The 21500-nt window shown below is 43.0% G+C and overlaps 1 protein-coding gene across 1 annotated transcript in view; it reads left to right on the top strand.

Moving 5' to 3' along the window:
• Pdzd2 (PDZ domain containing 2) overlaps nucleotides 1-21500 on the top strand; it is a 249321-nt gene that overhangs the window by 194226 nt on the left and 33595 nt on the right. The window contains exons 10-17 of the mRNA XM_013018674.1: nucleotides 1280-1353; nucleotides 1478-1703; nucleotides 3120-3237; nucleotides 5284-5416; nucleotides 11684-11765; nucleotides 13130-13164; nucleotides 14979-15117; nucleotides 16601-17373. Of these exons, the coding sequence (XP_012874128.1) occupies nucleotides 1280-1353; nucleotides 1478-1703; nucleotides 3120-3237; nucleotides 5284-5416; nucleotides 11684-11765; nucleotides 13130-13164; nucleotides 14979-15117; nucleotides 16601-17373 (1580 nt within the window). The remainder of the gene's footprint in view (nucleotides 1-1279; nucleotides 1354-1477; nucleotides 1704-3119; nucleotides 3238-5283; nucleotides 5417-11683; nucleotides 11766-13129; nucleotides 13165-14978; nucleotides 15118-16600; nucleotides 17374-21500) is intronic.

Genomic DNA, 21500 nt, shown 5'->3' with positions numbered 1-21500 from the left:
CAATCCTTCTTAGGATTGAAGGTGACAGGCTAACTCGAGGTGGAGGAGAGGCAAGTGGGCATGTGCAGGACCAGCTGGTACTCTGTCATCACCCTGCAGTAATGGGAAGTGACCCTGTATAACGTCTGAGACAGCAGCTTGCTAGCTTAACACTGAAGTGCCAGGCATCTAGACTGTTTCTGGAAGAGGAGCTGCCATTTCTCAATCATAACTTGGGAGCCTTCATTCTGCTTCTGAAGCTCTTTTCCTTGAGCTGGGGAAACCTGTCTTTCTACAAATATAGGAGTGGTTTCTCAAATTCTGTGCATGTTTATACTTATTGCCAATGGATTTAAATTTTTAAACAATGAGTCAGGAAATATTTGCACTAAGTGCCAGTGGCTCATGCCTGTAATCCTAGCTACTCAGGAGGCTGAGACCTGAGGAACAAGGTTGGAAACCAGTCCAGACAGGAAAGTCTGTGAGCCTCTTTTTTTGTGTGTGTGCCAGTCCTGGGGCTTGAACTCAGGGCTTGGGCACTGTCCTTAAGCTTCTTTTTGCTCAAGGCTAGCACTCTACAACTTGAGCTGCAGCTTTTTCTGTTTATATGGTACTGAGGAATCGAACCCAGGGCATCATGCATGCAAGGCAAGCACTTTACCACTAAGCCACATTCCTAGCCCCTGTGAGATCGCCAGTTAACCACCAAAAATCTAGAAGTGGAGCTATGGCTATAAGCAGAAAAGTTCAGGAACAGTACCCGAGCCCTGAGTTCAAGAGACCCCAAACCCAGCAAACAAACAAAAAAAGAGAGAGAGAGAGAGAAAAAAAACTCAATATTTGCAGTTTGATCCCTCTACATAGGATATCTGTTTTCAAACTTGATAATGGCTAAAGAAAGAATAAGATGTTTTCCTTATTTTTGTTTGGTTTCATTTTTATGTGTATACATTTTGCTAGATTTCTAGATCCCATAATTGTTTTGAGGATGGGATTACAATGTTTATTTTACATCTTTTATTATCTTTAAGTAGTTGTACAAAAGGGTTTCAATTCAGCGTGTCAATGTATAGTGCATCTTGATCAGTGTCTCCCCTTCCATTAGATGCATTTTTATTATTTGTCTCACTTGGGGGATGTGCCTAGGAACTATATCACAAAGGTACATTATGACGACAGAAATCACTTTACATAGTAGTAAATCAGGAACCATAAACAACCCAGTCCAGTACTAACCAAACTGTTCAGTTTCAGCAAATTAAAGCTCAGTGTTCATGTAATTCTCCTATTTGGTCACCAGGTGATGAAATCCTAGATGTAAATGGAATACCAATAAAAGGCCTGACATTCCAAGAAGCCATTCACACCTTTAAGGTAACAGCTTCTCCCTTGGTTTCTCTTCCTTCCTTCTTTCAATTTGAGTTTGTGGAGATTTTTGTCCCTTCTTTGCTAGATGATGAGTGAATGTTTTCCCGTGCCTTCCTTCTTGTTTCTGCAGCAAATCCGGAGTGGGCTGTTCGTCTTAACAGTGCGCACAAAATTGTTGAGCCCCAGCCTGACGCCTTGCTCCACCCCGACGCACATGAGCAGATCCAGCTCTCCAAACTTCAACACCACTGGGGGGACACCAGCAGGAGGCTCTGATGACTGTGGTTCTTCATCCCTGGGTCGGAAGGCTCCTGGGCCCAAGGACAGGATTGTCATGGAAGTCACACTCAACAAAGGTGATACTAGCTATGGCTCACTTTCACACTATGTCCTCCTGGGGAACCATTCGGAATCTATTCTTACGTGAACTTGGTTATTAATGGGTTTTTCCAAGTTTTCTTTGTTTTTGTTTTTCTCTTTTGGAACCATCTGTTCTTACCTTCAAAGCAGTCATGTCTACGTGGACAGTGAGATTGAATGTAAAGCTTTTAGTCATTTGACAGAAGGGAAGAAAGAGGAGTTAGCAGAAGCACGAGGCTCTTTAAGCCCCTCCCAGATGAATCACTATGTATCAGAGGCTCATGTTTAAGACAAAAAAAATAAAAGCACTTCAAGTGCAGGACTCACAATTTTTTATTGTGTGCCTTTCCTAGGGCTTGAACTCAGGGCTTAAGCACTATCCCTGAGCTTCTTTTTTGCTCAAGTTTAGTGCTCTTCCACTTGAGCCACAGTTCTACTTCTGACTTTTTTGGTAGTTAGTTGGAGATAAGAGTCTCAGCCTCCCGAGTATCTAGGGTTATAGGCATGAACAACTGGCACCTGGCAGGAATCCATAAAATTTTAAAGAATTCGATCTTGTAGTTAAGAATATAGTTAGCTGTTGGGAACTAATGGCTCACAACCGTAATCATGTCTACTTGGGATGGTGAGAATGGGAGGACTGCAATTCAAGACCAGCCTGGGCAACAAATAAATAGATAAATGAACATAAAATACAAGACTTCGGTGCGAGATGTGCATCCCATCTGGTAAAGGCTAAAATCAAAGAATTGTGGTTTCAGACCAGCCCAGGCAGGAAAAAAGTCCAGGAGATACTGTCTCCCTGGAGGGAAACCAGACAGTGCATGTCTGTAATCCCTGTGACAAAAGGAAGCCTGAAAGAGTCATTATGTAGGAGCATGCCCAACTGGGAGGGAAGAACCTATTCTAAAATTAACCAGTGGAAAACAGGTTGGTGCTATGTAGCTCAGTAGTATTGTGCCAGCCTCGCAAGCACGCAGACCCTAAGTTCAAAGCCCATTACTATAATAACAATAATAACAATGACAACAACAATATATAACCCAACAATTGAAAGTGGGTGATGAGCAAGTCTTACTGTTTTTCATCTTGGTTTACTTGTCTTCCCACTTGCTGAAAACAGATGATCAACAGTTACTTATCAAGAGATTAGTTGCTAAAAAGACAGACAAAACAAGCCGAAAGCCTATATGTCAGGAATACAAAATATTAATTATATATTCTTCCTGTTTCCAAAAACAAATCTTTAGACTAAGGAGAGAACAAACCACTGGATGAAAGAAAAGCAGGAATTTCCATTTTGAGCCTAGACCAATACTACATGGTTTCCAATAAAGTTTCTGATTGGTTGTCCTTCCTTTCTGCTTCCTGTGTCATGTTTGCTTTTGTGTTCTCTGACACTCCTCTCACAGAGCCAAGAGTTGGACTAGGCATTGGCGCCTGCTGCCTGGCCTTGGAAAACAGCCCTCCAGGCATCTACATTCACAGCCTTGCCCCTGGGTCGGTGGCCAAGATGGAGAGCAACCTGAGGTCGGTTGTATCCCTAATTGGGTTGGGTTCTGGAATGTTCTTGAATATGTGACTGTCCACTCACACATGAGCTAGCTGTTGCTCCTTTGCGATCCTTGGGGAATTCTACATTTTTGAAGATAGATTAGCCAACACTACAACTAATGGCACCCCAAAGATGAAAAGCTGATGAAATTTCGGTGACTCTGAGAATCTGGCTCTTAAATTTCCCGGTTTTGTTCCATTTGGACTCAGAAGTTCACTCTCAAAGTCTTGACAAAATAGAGCCTGTGGTAATCTCAGCATCTACTTTCACATTTATGATTGGTAAAAGATACTAGAACAGCTAATGGTTCAGAATTACAATGGTTCAGAATCACTGGACACAAGAGTTCTGAAATGTCACACCTGGATGGGAGACATTGCTACTAACTATTATCTTTGGAACTTTTTCTACTACGTGCATTTCTGCTTGAGTGGTGATATCTAGGTGCTGTTTGTCTAAAATCCTGGAGTGTCTTACCTTCTTAATCCAGAGAGCTCTAATGTGATTGCTCTGTTTCCACAAGCCATGCCTAAGGATCCCATTCTGTAGTAATTGCAATGGGTTGGTGCCCGCCTGAACTTCACAAGAATGTACACACATTATGCACAGCCCTCCGAAAACAGTATCACCTTTCTCTCCCATAAGCTTCTAAGTCGTTCAGCACTTGAATTGACAAAATGGTATTCATTGAGGTTGCCATTTTGGGGCTCTGAATACATTATATTACGTTTTTAGTTAATCATCAGAGTGAAATTCCATATGAAGAAAAAAAAACACCTAGCAAATCATCCAAAGTACATTAAAGAAAATATACTTTTAGAACCCAAGGAAAAAAAATCCTTTAATGACATCCCAAGATGATGTTTCTTTCTTGAATGGTTCCATATGTGTGGAGCTTGCCAAATGAACATTCTTCAACCCATGTAAAGCGCCTTTGTTCTCTCCTCCTGAGGTCTCCCTGCAATCTCAAGTTGAAATAGGCAAACTTGTCCCAAATTTCTCATTTGTTCAAATTTGAAACATTTTTAGAAATTCTTGAGTAACCTTGAGCTTTAGATATTTCCTTCTCAAATTATATTAAAATAATCATTTCAAGATGGTGGGGATAAAGGAGAAATGGGAGGTCTGCGAGATCATCACGAATCAGGGCGGTGTGAGCTCCGCAGTGTGTTATCTGGGTGACCACTGAGTCTCACACACAGTGGGAAGACGCTGAAACATTATTACATCATTGTTCTGTGCCCGGCCTGACATAGAGTAGGTACTCAGAAATGTAGCCTTCGTTGTTGTCCTTATTATCAATGTTAACTTAACTACCATCTCTTGAAAATGCCAGGCCTTTGTCAATATAAAATCTGATTGATATATTTGTATAAATGTGTTGCTTTTATATATGTATGCAAAGATAAAAGGATGTCATTTACATCTTCAAAATATCCAAAAAAGATTTTAAATTATAAACCTTTCCCAGAAGAAAGCTTGCTTGCTTGCTTGCTTTCTATTAGTTGTGGGGTTTGAACTCTGGGCCTGGGCACTGTCCCTCAGCTCTTCAGCTCAAGACTAGCGCTCTACCACTTGAGCCCCAGCTCCACTTCCAGTTTTCTGAGTGGTTTATTGGAGATTAAAGTCTCAGGGATTTTCCTGTGGCTGGTTTGGAACCACGATCCTTAGATCTTAGCCTCCTGAGTAGCTAGGCATGAGCCACCATGTTTGGCTGCGGAAAGCTTTCTTAGCTTTTAAAACGCTTGATGTTAGCTAGTTGCTGGTGGTTCACAGCTGTAATCTCAGCTACACAGGAGGACTACAGTCTTAAGGCCAGGTATAAATGAAAGGATGAGACCCTATCTGAAAAATAACTAACTCAAAAAACACTAGGGGCTGTGGCTCAAGTGGTTGATGGTTGAGTACCTCATGTAGGTTGTAGATGCAAGGCCCCGAATTATCTAACCCTAGCATCTATAAACAAAGAACAAGCTGACTGTCAGAACAATGCAATGTATTGATTATGTCTTCCTCCCCAGCCGCGGAGACCAAATCCTGGAAGTCAACTCAGTCAACGTGCGCCATGCTGCTTTAAGCAAAGTGCATGCCATCCTGAGCAAGTGTCCCCCCGGACCAGTCCGTCTGGTCATCGGCCGACACCCTAACCCCAAGGTGAATGATTCATCTTGTCTTGAGTACAGGGAGATGGTCTGGCTGCTTGTCCCGCAGCACAGCCACAGTACACACTATCGGGTGAGACAGTTCAGCCAGCTGGTGTGGGAAGTCAGCCAGCGACTGACACAGGTGGAAAATGAACCTTTGATCTCACCGCTTTATCATCATGCTCTTAGAAATTTGTATTAGGAAATTTGGACAGTCTTATTTGGTGAATTTGAATTTTGATTTGGTGGAGGGTAGGAGTTCTGGGCTCTGAATAACCCCCAGAACTGTTTGATTACTGGTGGGACACTTAATGTTTGCATCAAGAAAACTGGAACACACTGGGCTGGGTAATAATCTCTCTGACCCTTAAGGGTTTGAGATAAATACTTTCTACAGGCTCATACCTATAATCCTAGCTACTTAGGAGGCTCAGATCTGAGGATTATAGTTCGAAACCAGCTTGCATTAAAAAAAAAAAGTCTGTGAGACTCATCTCTTTTTGTTGTTGTTGTTTTGTGTTGTTTCGTTTTGTCGTGGGGCTTGAACTCTGGGCCTGAGTGCTGTCTCTCAGCTCTTCAGCTCAAGGCCAGCACTCTACCACTTGAGCTACAGCACCATTTCTGGTTTTCTAGTGGTTTATTGGAGATAAGAGTTTCAGGGACTTTTCCTGCCCGGACTGGCTTTGAACGGGGATCCTCAGATCTCAGGCTTCTGAGTAGCTAGGATTACAGGCGTGAGCCACCTGCACCGCCAGGTCTTGAGACTCTTATCTCTTGACCACCAAAAAGCTGGATATAGAGCTGTGGTTCAAGTGGTAAATCACCAGCCTTGAGCAAAAAAAGCTAAAAATCAGCACCCAGGCCCTAAGCTCAAGCTCCAATACTGGCAACAAAAAAAAAGAAGTCATCTTTTCTTTGATCATGTTGGAAAATCTCATCTTTAAGCTTAATGCTGAATAATAGATTTTTAAATCAGGTTCAGTGAATTTGAAGTTTTCTTAAAGTAAGAAATAAGAATTAGGTGTTGTAGGGGTACTGATGACATGGCTCAAATGGTAAATTGCTTGCCTGCCAAACATAAAGATCCTGAGTTCAAACTCCAATGTTGCCAAAAGCAATAGTGGAGAAATATAAAGCCCAACACTTTAAATACACTATAATGAAATTATCTGTTGAGTTTATTCCACATTGGGGAAGATCCTGTTTTCCTGTCTGATGACCCCAGTGCTTAAAGCTGTTTCTTTTTAAGTCATTCATGCTAAATTTTTTTGACCACAGACTACTTATACAACAGTTCTCAAATCTCGCTCCACAGCATAAATACATTTGTAATTCTCCTGGCCATTTCTCTTAATTTCACTTTGTTCAATACTGGATTTGCTTGTGTTACAAAAGACACGTAGCAGAAGGCGAGTCCTTCCTTGCTTCGTCTCATGTGGACCATCCCATAGGAAAGAAAAGGAACACACGTAATCTATGCCAACAGGTTGTAAATCACTGATTGTGAAGATGCTCATGGTATCTTCCATTGAGAATGAGCCATCGAATGTCCTTTTCTACCTCGGCTTTCCTTGAACTGGGATCCTCCTAATCTCAGCCTCTCACATAGCTAGGATGACGGGCATGTGCCACCAGGCCCAACTCTGAAAGGATTTTTTGTTTTGGTCTGACTGGTGGTGCTCTACCACCTGAGCCATGCCTCCAGCCCCTCTGAAGGGATTCCTAACTTGAAGTCCACAGACGTTTACAGGAACCAAAGTGGAAACACACTTGTATTTGTAGATGAAGTCAATAGGCTTATCTCAGATTCTCTTTGACAGTGACCCCAAGAATATTAAGAACCATTTCACTAGGATTGTGGGGCAGATGAAAGAAGAGACTCCTCCTTCAGGCCATCCTTGGCCTGATCAGGATACTTCTGTAATGAAAGCCTAAGACCCCTCTCCATTTTTCCACATCAGTATCACACTGCAGATGTGGACTGGATTTGCAAATGATCATGAACTTCCAATCACTGGCCTCTGCTGTAACAGCTCAAAAAGCCTCATTAAGAACACTGTCTCTTCTAGGCAGGGACTTGTGCTTAGACCCTTAGCTACAAAGGAGGCTGACTGAAAGGATTGAAGTCCTTAGCTAATGGGGGGAAATAAAAGTATCTGTAAGGCCCCTTCTCAACCTAGGGCTGAATGTGCTGGCATACATCTTAGTTTTGATGCCATGCCAAAAGTCACAGATCACAGGCCAGGCCTATACCTGGTCAGGAAGAAAGACCCTATCTCCAGAAAAATCAGCACTAAAGGACTGGAGTGCATTCTCAGAAATGTCTTGTATAGATCTAATGAGTATCATTAATACCAAACCAAGTCCTGCTTCCACTTTGGTCCATTTTTTTCCTACTTACTTGCCACTCTTCTCCCACAAGTTGTAGTCCTGAGCCTTGTCTCTGACTCTCTTCTACTTTGTAGCATCTCTCCACTGCTGAGCCCTCAGCTCTGCCCGGGGTCAGGTTCAGTTCTATTCGCCTGGTTACAGTGAGAGCAAATATGCACAGGGACTCAACCACACAACACACACACACACACACACGCCCTCCTCCTCTCTCCTCAGGAAGCCATCCAGCGAGCTGTGGTTGACCTAATATTTCCCTCAGCGACATTATTGAACATTTAAGTTTCCAGTGGTTAGCAGTCATTGGCTCAAGTCATGTCATGCCTGGCTTCAGTTTTGCAGTATAATGCCGAGGGTGATTTGTTTATCATCTACCACATGTTGGCCCAAAAGCTTAGTTCTATTTTGCCAACACAGTCAGACATCAAAGTTGTATTTCAGCTCACAAGAATACCCCTAGATGGGGGCCATGAGATCCTGTTGAACACACAGGTGATTCGTGGTTCCAGATCCAGGAAAATGGTCTGAGATGGGGTTGTAAATGCATCCAGCAAAACCAGATCTCAGTATCTGGATTTCACCTTTCTTCCGAGGTCAACATGGGGGTCTTGGTGGAAAGCTCATATGGTATTTTTCTTTAGGTCAAGATTCCATTTTATGTTTAATGTATTTTTGTACCACTTAGCCGAGCTTCTTGTGCCAGTAGTGCATTTTGATACTGGATGTATGTGCTCTTTAGTTTTGTGTTGTTCCAAGAGAAATACCACAAGGCTTTTCATTCTTCTGTTTCTCATAATGTCGGGAGCAGTGGCTGCCCAATTGGGTTATTCAGACCTTCCAGGTCTAGACAGGGGAAGATTTAGAGCTGCTAAGATAGCAGCTTCCAGCTTATGTGAAGTCCAGGAAAGTCATAGAAATCTGGTGTTCTCCCACTCAGAAAAACAACTGCAAATATTGAAAGTCTAGTACCGTCAAAAATAGCAACTGCTGTTTAAGCTGATCCTTTCTCTGACTCATTTGTGTGTGTGTGAATGTAAATGTGTGAGTGTTTATGTACATTATTTCCCATGAAACCTACTACAAATATTACATAGATTCTATGATGGTTATGATTTATCTGTTGGGTTAAAATGTAATACCAAATCTTTTGTAGAAATACTTATTATTTAAGACAGATTACTTTGCTTTTCCAAGTAAGATTTATGCTAAATATTATTTTAGTGAAAATATTCTTTTTTTTGGGGGGGGGGAACTCTGGGCCTGGGCGCTATCCCTCAGCTCTTCAGCTCAAGGCCAGCACACTACCACTTGAGCCACAGTGCCACTTCTGGCTTTTTTCTTTTTTGCTTATGTGGTGCTGAGGAATCGAACCCAGGGCCTCATGCATGCAAGGCAAGCGCTCTACCACTGAGCCACCTTCCCAGCCCCGTAAAAAATTCTTATCTTTAAAAAAAGAAACTCTGAGCCAGGCGTCAGTGGCTCATGCCTGTAATCCTAGCTACTCAGGAGGCTGAGATCTGAAGATCATGGTTCAAAGCCGGCCTGGGCAGGAAATTCCATGAGATTCTCATTACCAATAAACCACCAGAAAACTGGAAGTGGCGCTGTGGCTCAAGTAGAAGAGCACTAGCCTTGAGCCAAAGAGCTGAAGGACAGTGCCCAGGCCCAGAGTTCAAGCTCCACAACCAAGAAAAAAAAAAAAAAAAAAAGAACCCCTGCAAGTGTTCTAATTACCTTTTGAAATAACGTTTTTTGAATGATGACAAGTATAACAACTAATTGGGGAAAAATTCCATGACTCTACCATTATATTATTAAATTCAGAAGGAATAGAAAAGATATGAAATCACTGTTTGAAAGCTTCATGGTAACTTTCAGAATAATGATGCTAAAGCCAAAGGATATTGGGATACAGGATACTGGCATAGTTTCAACCTGTCGCCTCACTCATTATTCATTAGTGACCCTCAAGTCCCAGAGAAATCTGGTACATGCTATTCTAACAAGAGAGCAGTGTTATCATCGCCAGTTATGAGACACATTGCCTCTGGATAGAGAAGGAAATCATGTTTGTAGTTTTTTTGTCTCTCCCACACCCAAGAAAAAACTAATTTGATTTAAACATGAGGAAACTAACAGATAGATGCTAATTGAGGCTTTGGACTGGCCTAGATTTCTTCTAAAATACCATACCATGAAAGACAAAGAAAAATTCAGAACTGTTTTGTATTAAAGAGATTTAAATGGATATGTCTGTAATCCTAGCTAAGAGTTGAGGATCACAGTTTGAAGCCAGCCTGGATAGAAAAGTCTGTGAGAGTTAACCACCCAAAAAAGCCAGTTAACCTCCAGTTAACCACCCAAAAAAGCCAGAAATAGAGCTGTGGCTCAAGTGGAAGAGTGTTAGCCTTGAGCAAAAAGCTTAGGAACACCAAGCACCCAGGTCCCAAGTTCAAGCCCCAGAACTGGAACAAAAGAAACAGACAGACAGACAGACAGGTAGGCTAAAGACATACAGTAGATCCTGGATGGCCAAAAATCATTTTTTTAAATAAAGTATTACCATGTAAAGAAATTGGGGCATGATGGTCCACGATAGGTCTGAAACAAGATGAAAGTGAATCATTTGCATTTCTAAGCACACTATTTAGTTCATTTGAGATTCTTTCCCTACCAAGACTTCTTTGATGAAGGAAGCCATGCTAATTTGCAATCTGGAGGAAAGTCTACATCTTTGAAGGCTGGCAGCAAACTTTGGAACTAGTTGTGCTTATAGACTTAAAAGGATGGTAGTAGAACAATTGACGTAGAATGTGAAATGTACCTTAGATAGTCATCAACATGAAATTCTCTGAGTCTGTTAATCGTATGGCTGTTTTGAGAAAGTCATCATTTTTAGGAGATACTAGTTAAAATATTTGTTAGCAAAAGATTATGATATCTGTAATTTGCAAATGGTTTTACAAAAAGGATAGCAATATGTATGCAGCATACACGTAGATAAGGCATACAAGTAACTGTAGCAAAAGATGTGAAATTAAAAAATTATCGAAGGTAGGTACTCTTCTTGTACTGCTCTTGCATGTTTCTGCAGGTTTTTAATTAATTGAATAAAGTTTTAAAATGAAGAAACTGAGGTCCATAGAAACTGGGTCACCCTATAATCCTAGCTACTTGGTAGGCTAAGATCAAGGTTCAAAGCCAGCCCTGATAAGAAAGTCTATGAGACTCTTAATTGCAATTACCAACAACAACAAAACTGAAAGTGGAGCTGTGGCTCAAGGGAGCACCAGGCTTGAGAAAAGCTAAGCAAGACCACAAGCCCCAGTACCAGCACAAAAATTAACTGTTGTAGAGAAAAAGCAGGTATTCGCCGAGCTCCAGTGGCTCACTTATGTAATCCTAGCTACTCAGGATGCTAAGATCTGAGGATTGCTGTTCAAAGCCAGACCAAGCAGGAAAATCCCTGAGACTCTTATCTCTGATTAACCACAGAAAAAGCCAGAAGTGGTACTGTGGCTCAAATGGTAGAATGTGAGCCCTAAGCCAAAAGGAGCTTAGGGACAGTGCCCAAGCCCAGAGATCAAGCCCCAGTACCAGCAAAAAAGAAAAAAGAAAAAGCAGATTATAGCCATATTGGTAGTGATCACAGTGCCTGAATGCTTTGCTTACTGAACGAGGAGAGCAGTTGAAGGTCTTGTTATCTGTCTTGGGGTTAACCCAGCTGCACTGGTATGTCCTATGTTACTGCTTCGGATGATGCCCATCATCTTTAACCCTGTGATCTGCCTCTATCTTGATCAACTCTGACTTTGGTCCTCACTACTTGTATTGGGGTGGGGAATAACTAAATACAGCTATGTAATTTGTACTTTCTGCTAAAAATCAGGTTTCCGAACAGGAGATGGATGAAGTAATAGCAAAGAGCACTTCTCAGGAGAGTAAAGAAGCCAGTTCTTCTCCTGGCTTAGGTATGATCATTGTACATTTTTATTTAACATTAAGAAGCTTCTCATTAAGTTCACCCACAGGGCACTGCCCTGTGTTAAATTCTTTCTAATTGTCAGGACTGGTGAAAGTAGCTGTCAGAGAGCAGCTCTGCTTTCTCTCAGTGGCTACTTTTGACTTCCATGGTTATCTAGTGTAATTCATCTCAGGTCTAATCATGCATGCTTCTTATTTTCCTTTCACATAATCTACAAAAGTGAGTTAACAGCATTTCATGTATTGATGCGCAATTTATCTGTAATGCCATAGGTAAAAGTGACATGATCTGAAAATATGAATAGTTCAGCAGATAGACTATTATCTTCCAAAAGCTGAACTTTCTTGGCAGAAATTAGAATATATCAATGCAAAGAGTGTCAGAGAGGGAGCAAATAATACGATTTCCCCCTCTAAAGGAAGAAGATTGAGATCCTAGAAGTTTCTAATGAATTTAAATCTTGAATCAAGTTTTAAAATGAATGTTTCCTTCTGAGCTTTAGTGGGGTTTTTTTGTTTTGTTTGTTTGTTTTTGTTTTTTCCCATCCTTCAGATTGATGTCCATAGTGGGGAAAAAACCTGAGATATGAGTTACTGGTTGTCAGGGGAAAAGGAATCAGATCTTTTTTTGGCAACCATGAAATACTCTGATTATTTGCATCCATAATTAATATATTTCATTGGACTCAGCCATAATAGGCTCTTTATATAACCTGACCTGCCTGAAAGCTGTGCTCTTCATCTCAACATTTCCACTAGATCACTTAGCAAAGAGTTTAAGCCATGATCCTCATGCCCTAAGTTTCCTTTACTTATGGCATATAATTTAAAGACTAAATGCTCAGCCCAGCCTTCTCCCCAGTCCTCCATGTATTTATTGGAAGTTGTTCCTTTGGTCATTCATTTTCTTAATCCAGTCAGCAAATACCCCTGGACAATTATTGGACAGCACTTGGGGTCTAGTCAGTCAACATCTCTGCCCTACGGATTGCTTTAAAGTTGAGGAGAAAGGGAGATGAGACTCACTATTAAATTATCCTCTGCATACAGAAACTGATGTGTGGGACGATGAGATACTTTGTAAATTCAGAAGGAGAAGTTATTTCCATTTGGGTTCCTGTTAGAACCCAGGCTTGGAGCATAAGAACGGGTTCAGGTCAAGTTCCAGCCCGGGGGGGTCTGTGAACTTGTTCTGTCCACACACACACATTCTGTCAACACCACATAAGCAAAGGGAAGAGTTGTGTTTCATGCCCTTGGTTCTTCCTCCTGTTTTGGTGAAATCTGTGAGCCTGCTTATGATATTAGCTTAATTATATTGACAGTGTGGAATATTTCCTCCCACCTACAGGCACTCCCTTGAAGAGTCCCTCTCTTGCCAAAAAGGTAAGTCTGAGCATTAACTGTCTCCTGCTTAAGCTGTATCACAAGCTGATTCCTGAAGCCAATGAGTCATGGCTTAGTCTCTTGCCCATATTTCTGCCACAATATACAGGCATTTGCAACCATTGCTAATTTTGTTTATGCATTTATTTTGTCAGTTGTTGGGCCTGGATGCTGTCACTGGCTTCTTTGTACTCAAGGCTAATGCTCTACCACTTAAGCCACAGCACCACTTCCTGTTTTTGAGGGGTTAATTGAAGATCAGAGTCTCAGCCCTGGCTGGCTTTGAACCACAATCCTCAGATCTCAGCCTCCTGAGTAGCTAGGATTACAGCGTGAGATACTGGTGGCCTGCTAACCCATTGCTAATTTTTAAAGGTTTTTTTTGTTTTGTTTTGTTTTGTTTTATGGGGCCAGTACTGGGGCTTGAACTTGGGCTTTGTACCCTTGCTTAACTTTTTCTCTCAAGGCTGGTGCTTTACTACTTGCACACCTCCAGTTTCTGTAACCACACTAATTTGACAACAAATACCCAAATGTGTTTTTCTCTTAAAATATTTAGTGGTACAGCACCTCCCTAGCAAACTTGAGGACCTTGACTTCAAAGCCCCAGTATCCCCTGCATACAATAAAAGGAAAAAATAAGAAATGAAAATATAATTGTCCAGAAAAGAACACAAAATACTGGGGCTGGGAAGGTGGCTCAATAGTAGAGTGCTTGCCTTGCATGCATGAGGCCCTGGGTTCGATTCCTCAGTACCACATAAGCAGAAAAAGCCAGAAACAATGCTATGGCTCAAGTGGTAGAGCACTAGCCTTGAGCTTTAGAGCTGAGAGACAGCGCCCAGGCCCAGAGTTCAAGCCCCATGACCAACAACAACAAAAAAAAAAAAGAAAGAAAGAAAAGGAAGGAAGGAAGGAAGAGAAAAAGAAAATAAACAGAATAGAGCTGAACTGCAGTAGCTTTTTAAACTTGCTCTGTAATCAAGCCAGCCTGAGTATCTTTGGACTCTTCAACTTTAAGGAAACAGAAACACTGTATCAGGGCACAGGATTCAAACTTTTTGTCAGTCATGGGGCTTGAACTCAGGGCCTGGAGTTCCTTTTGCTTAAAGCTAGCGCTCTACCACATTGAGTCACAGCACTACTTTAGGTTTTCTGGTAGTTGATTGGAAATAAGAGTCTCATGGCCTTTTCTGCACGGGCTGGCTTTGGATCTGAAACTCTTGAGTAACTAGGATTATTGGTGTGGGCCACCAGCACTGGGCCAAACTTCCAATTTTTAATTTATAATCCCCCATCTAGCTAGTTCATTTGGTTTGGAATTTTATTCTAGGATTCTGTATTGCCTATAATGTAGCCAGTTTTTTTTTTTTTTTGGTCAGTCGTGGGGCTTGAACTCTGGGCCTGGGCACTGTCCCTCAGTTTTTCAGCTCAAGGCTAGTGCTCTACCACTTGAGCCACAGTGCCACTTCTGGTTTCCTGGTGGTTAACTGAAGATGAGAGTCTCACAGACTTTCCTGCCTGGGCTGGCTTTGAACCTCGATCTCAGCCTCCTCCTGAGTAGCTAGGATTACAGGTGTGAGCCGCTAGCACCCGGCTTTGTGGCCACTTTTTCTAAAAGCAATCTCTAAAAACAGTGTCTGGCAGCAAGTCACCTTTGTGTTCACTACTTATCAATCTTATTACTGATCTTATTTGATCTTTGTATGCATTAATTATTGGAGATAGGCACTTACCAACACTGTAAAGCTAGGAAATCTGCCTTTCAAGCATCTTTCCCAGAAAATAGAGACTTCCTACTTCTTTCCCAGCAGGACTCCCTCATCTCTGAATCTGACCTCTCCCAGTACTTCACCCAAGATGTACAAGGTCACTTGACGGATTTCCTGGTTGCTGGCTCTGAGGATGAGGACCACTCTGGAAGTGGCAGCACAGCAGAGGACACCGTCCTGCCTGGTGGCCACCGAGGGTCCTGGGCTCCACCCTGCAGTAAGCAATGCTGGCTCTCACCATCGCACTGCGGGCCGTGGGTAGCACAGGGCCACTTTGCCTGGTTTAGTAAAGTGATGAGACCACACACTGGGTTAAGTCCAAATCATCAGCCCACCCTGTCTAAAAGGCAGAGTTTACCACTGGTATCAGATGCAGCTGCTCTTGCTGACATGCCCCTGGTGCAGGCCGCGAGCAGGCAGGGCAGACCTTCTGTCCTCAGGTAGTAAGGTGGCTAACTCTAGTCTGCTTTAGATGCCATTTGTCATATGCAGTCTTGAATCAGGCTGGGGTGGCGTTCAGTGGGTCTCTGACATGTGTGAGGCCCTGGATTCAATCCCTAGTCCTGGAAAACAAAAATTGAGGTGGGCATCCTGAGTCTCTCATACTTCATGAAATCCCAGCCAAATCCAGGATCAAAACTGAATTCTTATAAGCCAATGAGTGAGTCATTTTCACACCTGTAATCTTAGTTACTTGGGAGGTGAGATCTGAGGATCACGGTTTGAAGCCAGCCCAAGCAAGAGAGTCTGTGAGACTCTACTCTAATTAATGACCCAAAAAGCCAGAAATGGAACTGTGGCTCAAGTAGTAGAGTGCTAGAGACAGTGACCAGGCCCTGAGTTCAAGCCCCAGGGTAGGCACAAAAGGGAGGAAGGTGGGAGGGGGAAAGAAGGAGAAAGTGATTAGCAAAAGGTTGGTATTTAATGTCCTTGACAGTCTTTGCTATTGGTAGTGGTGGTCATGGTACACTCAGGGCCTGGGCACTGTTCCTGAGTTCTTTTGCTCAAGGCTAGTACTTTGCTACTCCTGAGTAGCTAGAATTACAGGCGTGAGCCACCCATGCCCAGCTCTTGACAGTCTTCTAAAGATGAGATGATAATGCGAGGTGAACTATAGCGACTTCCTGAACATCTGCTGGGTTAGGTTCCTTTGGATTTCCACTGTCTGAACAAGAAAATGCCCTGGTTTTAGAAGAGGCAGACAATGTCCGCTGACTCTTTGGAATTGCCAGGCATGCTGTGTTCTCTGGGACACAGGTTTCAAGGTGTGAGCATGCGTAGGCAACTCAGACATGGCTGGCCCGTGCCTCAGGAGCTGAGGGCCTGTTATTCATCACCACAAAAGAAAAGAAGGCCTAGGTATGTGGGACATTGTCTTGGTCCCACCCATTTTGAGAGGAATTCCCAGTCGCAGTACTTAGGTTGGATACCAGCAATATAGGAGATATGCTACAGAGGAAATAAAATAATCCTTTCTGTGATAGGCTGGCTGTTGACTCTGTATAGCCTTCCAGAAGCTCTATCACTTAAGTATGTCATCCAGCGGCTGGAGGTTGCGTGTCTAGTGTTTGTGACTATGGAAACGCTGGTGTGTGGTGATGGAGTTATAGGACCAGGCCAAGTGTGGGGGGAAAGGGGGAACTCACTTTATGTGACTTTTCTCTCTCCATCCCCTTCAGCTCCCAAGGAGCCAGGAAAAGCCAGGGCCAACAGCCTTGTGGCTCTTGGAAGCCAGCGAGCCTCTGGGCTGTTCCACAAGCAGGTGACCGTTGCCAGGCAAGCCAGTCTCCCTGGCAGCCCACAGGGCCTGAGAAACCCCCTCCTCCGCCAGCGACGGGTACGCTGCTATGACGCCAACGATGCCAGCGATGAGGAAGAGTTCGATGGGGACACAGACTGCATCTCCCTCCCGGGAGCCCTCCCAGGACCCAGCAGGCCCCTGGTAGAGGATGACACTGGCCACGTCATAGCGATCCCTTCCAAAGTCACCAAGCAAGAAGAGCCCCCCCGGAAGGTGCAGGTCAGCAAGGCCTGCTCCGTGCCACTGCTTGGCAGCGCGCTGGACGCAGAAGAGCGTGGTGCAGAGGGAAGGATGGAAGCTTCTGCCCAGGCCACCAGTCTGCTGGGCTCCACAGGGGCCTCCAGGAGTGATCCTGGTGGTGCCGGAAAAAAGGAACTGTCAGGATCAAGGAGTTCACCCAAACTGGATTACAAAGTCTATACAGCAAGCCCAGAGAACCCCACATCCCCCCAGTCCAAGAACGAAAATCTGGTGTCTAAGCACAAACCTGTGGCCAGGATCAGTCCACACTGCAAGAGGCCTGAGGCCGAGCCCAGGCCCAGCTGCTCAGACCCCTGCAGGGCCAGTGGGACATGTGGCCAGGATTTGAAAGCGCAGAGCATCACCAGTCTTCAGCCAGGTGGAATGGTGGAGAAGGTAACTAACTAGCTTTACAACGGCAGGGAATCCTGGGTGAATGGCCCTGGTCTGTTGTAATACACAGGGTAATCTGCATAAGAGAACAGTGATTGGAGGATTATCTTTACACTGTCATTTAATGGCAAGTTGTTAGTCAAAAGATTGTGTAACCTTGCCAGGCACTGGTGGTTCACACCTGTAATCCTAGCTACTTGGGAGGCTGAGATCTGAGGATCATGGTTCAAAGCCAGCCTGGGCAGGAAAGTCCGGGAGACTCTTACCTCTAATAAACCACCAGAAAACCAGAAGTGGAGCTGAAAAGCTGAGGGACAGCACCCAGGCCCAGAGTTCAAGCCCCATGACTGACAAAAAAAAAAAAAAAAGATTGTGCAGCCAAAAGATAAAATGGCTCAAGCCAGGCGCTGGTGGCTCACACCTATAATCCTAACTACTCAGGAAGCTGAGATCTGAGGACCACAGTTCAAAGTCTGCCCAGGCAGAAAGGTCCCCAGGAGACTCTCATCTCCAATTAACCAAAAACTGCAAGTGGCACTCTGGTTCAAGTAGTAGACAGCTAGTCTTGAGCACAAAGAGGCTCAGGGACAGCACCCAGACCCTGAGTTCAAGCCCCACAACTGACTTAAAAAAAAAAAAAAAAGATAGGACAGCTCTCTTACCCGTGCACAGGGCCTGTGGTGATACGGGAGGGGAAAGCCTCAGGCCACTCATTCCTTGGCATGAGTGGAGTGATGCTTTGGACAGGTTTCTGAGCTCTCCTGAGGCTCTGGTCTCTGTGCTGAGAGATAAGGATGGTGCTTTCTCCTCAGCTCAGAGCGGGAGTGATACTCCATATGAATAGTGATTCTCTCCACTTACAAGGTTATTAAATGATCCTTTTTCAAAATTTCTATGGTGATGATGTGTAATGTTAGCTGCTGGGACCCTTAAACGTCGCATGTGCAAGCTGAGCGCTGGTGGCTCATGCCTGGAATCTTGGCTGTTTAGGAGGCCGAGATTAGAGGATTGCAGTGTGGAGCTAGCCTGAGCAGAGAAGTCTGTGAGACTCTTATCTCTAATTAACTATCACAAAGCTAGAAGTGGAGCTTTGGCTCAAGTGGTAAAGTGCTAGCCTTGAGCAAAAAAGCTCAGAGACAGCATCTACGCCCTAAGTTTAAGTCTCAGGACCAGCACATTTTTTTATTTTTTTTTTGTTTTTTTTTTTTTGGGTCCGGTCGTGGGGCCTGAACTCTGGGCCTGGGTGCTGTCCCTCAGCTCTTCAGCTCAAGGCTAGCGCTCTACCACTTGAGTCACAGCGCCACTTCTGGCTTTTTTCTTTTTGCTTATGTGGTGCTGAGGAATCGAACCCAGGGCCTCAGGCATGCAAGGCAAGCGCTCTACCACTGAGCCACCTTCCCAGCCCCGCAGCATATTTTTTTTAAGTAGTACGTGTAGCTGGGTGTGATAGTGCATACCTCAAATCTCAGCTCTCAGGAGAATGAAGAAGGAAAATCAAGGGAAACCTGGGCTATATAATAACCAATCTCAAAAAAAAAGAATAAATACAAACCAAAATTCAAATAAAACTATCCCATGAAATAAGGGTGATTTCAGTCAAATTTATAAATTACACTATGTGATAGTAAACTTCACCATGAGTTGGCTGTAAGTATGCTAGAATTATCTAATTTCAAGATAATTTTTTAGCAAGGAGAGAGAAGCACAATTAGTATTATTTACTTCCTCTTCAACATAAATTTCCAAATAACTCTGAGATGTCATATAGGTCATATTTATGAAGATGAGTGTTTAAATCACTATTATAAACATGTGTAAATAGATCCCCAAAATGATATGCATCTAACTCTTAGACTGGTATTTTTCTTTTGCATTTTTAAAAATTGTTGTGCTTATACTGGGGCATGAACTCAGGGCCTCGGTGTGATCCCTTAGCTTTTCAACTCAAAGCTGGCATTCTATCAGTTTAGCTGCACCTCCACTTCCAGCTTTTTTGGTGATGAATTGGAAATATGAATCCCTAAAAGTAGCATTTCCTGCCTAGGCTAGTTTCAAACATCTGTCCCTAGATCTCAGACTCTTTTGAGTAGCTAGGTGTAGACATGAGCCACTAATGCTCAGCCACAAATCTTTTTAATCTTGTTGTTTTTAAATTTGGTGCCAGTATTGAGACTAGAACTCAGGACTCTTTTTGTTAATGGCTGTGCTTTGCTACTTGAGCTACACTACTACTCTGTCTGTTTTGCTGCTTAGAGTCTTACAGACTTTTCTTTCTGGGATGGCTTTGAACCATGATTCTCAGATCTTAGCCTCCTGAGTAGCTAGGATTGCAGCTATGTTCTACCGGTACCTAGCAATCTTCTTCCCCCCCCCTTTTTTAAAATAGAAATGCTCATCTTTTTTTCTTCCTCAAAAGTAGTGTTTTACCTCTACCATTACATATTTTATAGTACAAAGTTCAGCCAAAGGGTACATTCCTTCTTTAAAGACAACAGTATGATTTTTGTTTATAAACATTATAAGTAACAGTTTTTTCAGGTGTAGTATCACACACCTGTAATGCCAGCACTCAAGAGGCTGAAGCAGGAGGATTGTGAGTTCCAGGGCAGTCTAGGCTACATAGCAAGCCCTGTCTCCAAACAAACAATACCCCATGAAAATAAGAGATTTTGTCATTTGAATTTATATTCCCAATAAGAATTTTTTTTGGGGGGGTCCGGTCGTGGGGCCTGAACTCTGGGCCTGGGCGCTGTCCCTCAGCTCTTCAACTCAAGGCTAGCACTCTACCACTTGAGCCACAGTGCCACTTCCGGCTTTTTACTTATGTGGTGCTAAGGAATCGAACCCAGGGCCTCGAGCATGCAAGGCAAGTGCTCTACCACTGAACCACCTTCCCAGCTCCCAATAAGAACTTTTGAGCAGCATTTAAAACGTTCATATGAGTCAGGCACCAGTGGCTAATGCCTGTAATCCTAGCAACTCAGAAGGCTGAGATCTAAGGAACGTGTTTCAAAGCCAACCTGGGCATGAAAGTCCATGAGACTCTTATCTCCAATTACGCACCATAAGTAAATTAAATAAATAAATAAGCAAACTGGACATGGGGCTGTGGCCAAGTGGTAGAATACTAGCCTTGGGCAAATAAGCTGAAGGACATTACTAAGACCTGAGTTTAGATCTCAGAACTGGCACACATGCACATGCATGCACACACACACACACACCCCACACACAAACTTTTATATGAAATAATTGATTTTTCTTATAAAAATTTTAGTTTGAAATTTTGGTTTAATTTTTTTTAATTTATTTATTTTTGGTCCAGTCATGGGCCTGAACTCTGGGCCTGGGCACTGTCCCTCAGCTCTTCAGCTCAAGGCTAGCGCTCTACCACTTGAGCCACAACGCCACTTCTGGCTTTTTTCTTTTTGCTTATGTGGTGCTGAGGAATCGAACCCAGGGCCTCAAGCATGCAAGGCAAGCGCTCTACCACTGAGCACCTTCCCAGCCCCTTGGTTTAATTTTTATATAAAATAGAAACTAGAATGCATTGATGTAAAATCCTCAGATAGTGGAAGCCAAAAAATATCTAATCTTAGTAAATGAGGTTTTCTCTATTACCCTTATTTAGTATTTTAGGTGGTGTTTAATAGTTTTATTAAGATGGAATTCATATAAACTTACCCATTCAGAGTCGTACAGTTCAGCACTACATGCACAGTACAGGGCCATCACCATGTGGCTACAGTGTTCAAATTCCTCCTCTGCTTTTTTTATCTTATAAATATATTACATTTATGTTTCACCAGTAAATAGAAAATGAATGAAATAAAGCTTATTGAGGTTTCCTTGATCAAGTAACTGACACTTTACCATGCTACTTCCTGTAAGAGAGCATAGCTGAGAGCATAGCTTTCACCTCTGTCCTCTGCTGCCACCTGTCGGCCACTGGAGGGATGGCTCAGTACTCAATGGATAATTTTTTTTTTATTAACTTTAAGTAGTTGTACAAAGCAGTTCCCACTCTACAAAACAGTATATGAGTACAAAATGTCTGACAGCATTGTCACCCATCAATAGATAAATTCCAAATAAACTGATTTCACACAGGCACACATACCCTCAATCAG

This window comes from Dipodomys ordii, unplaced genomic scaffold (assembly GCF_000151885.1).
Source record: "Dipodomys ordii isolate 6190 unplaced genomic scaffold, Dord_2.0 Scaffold41, whole genome shotgun sequence".
NCBI classification, from domain to species: Eukaryota; Metazoa; Chordata; class Mammalia; order Rodentia; family Heteromyidae; genus Dipodomys; species Dipodomys ordii.
The sequence above is the reverse complement of the archived record's forward strand: the minus strand, read 5'-3'. Positions and strand labels throughout refer to the sequence as shown.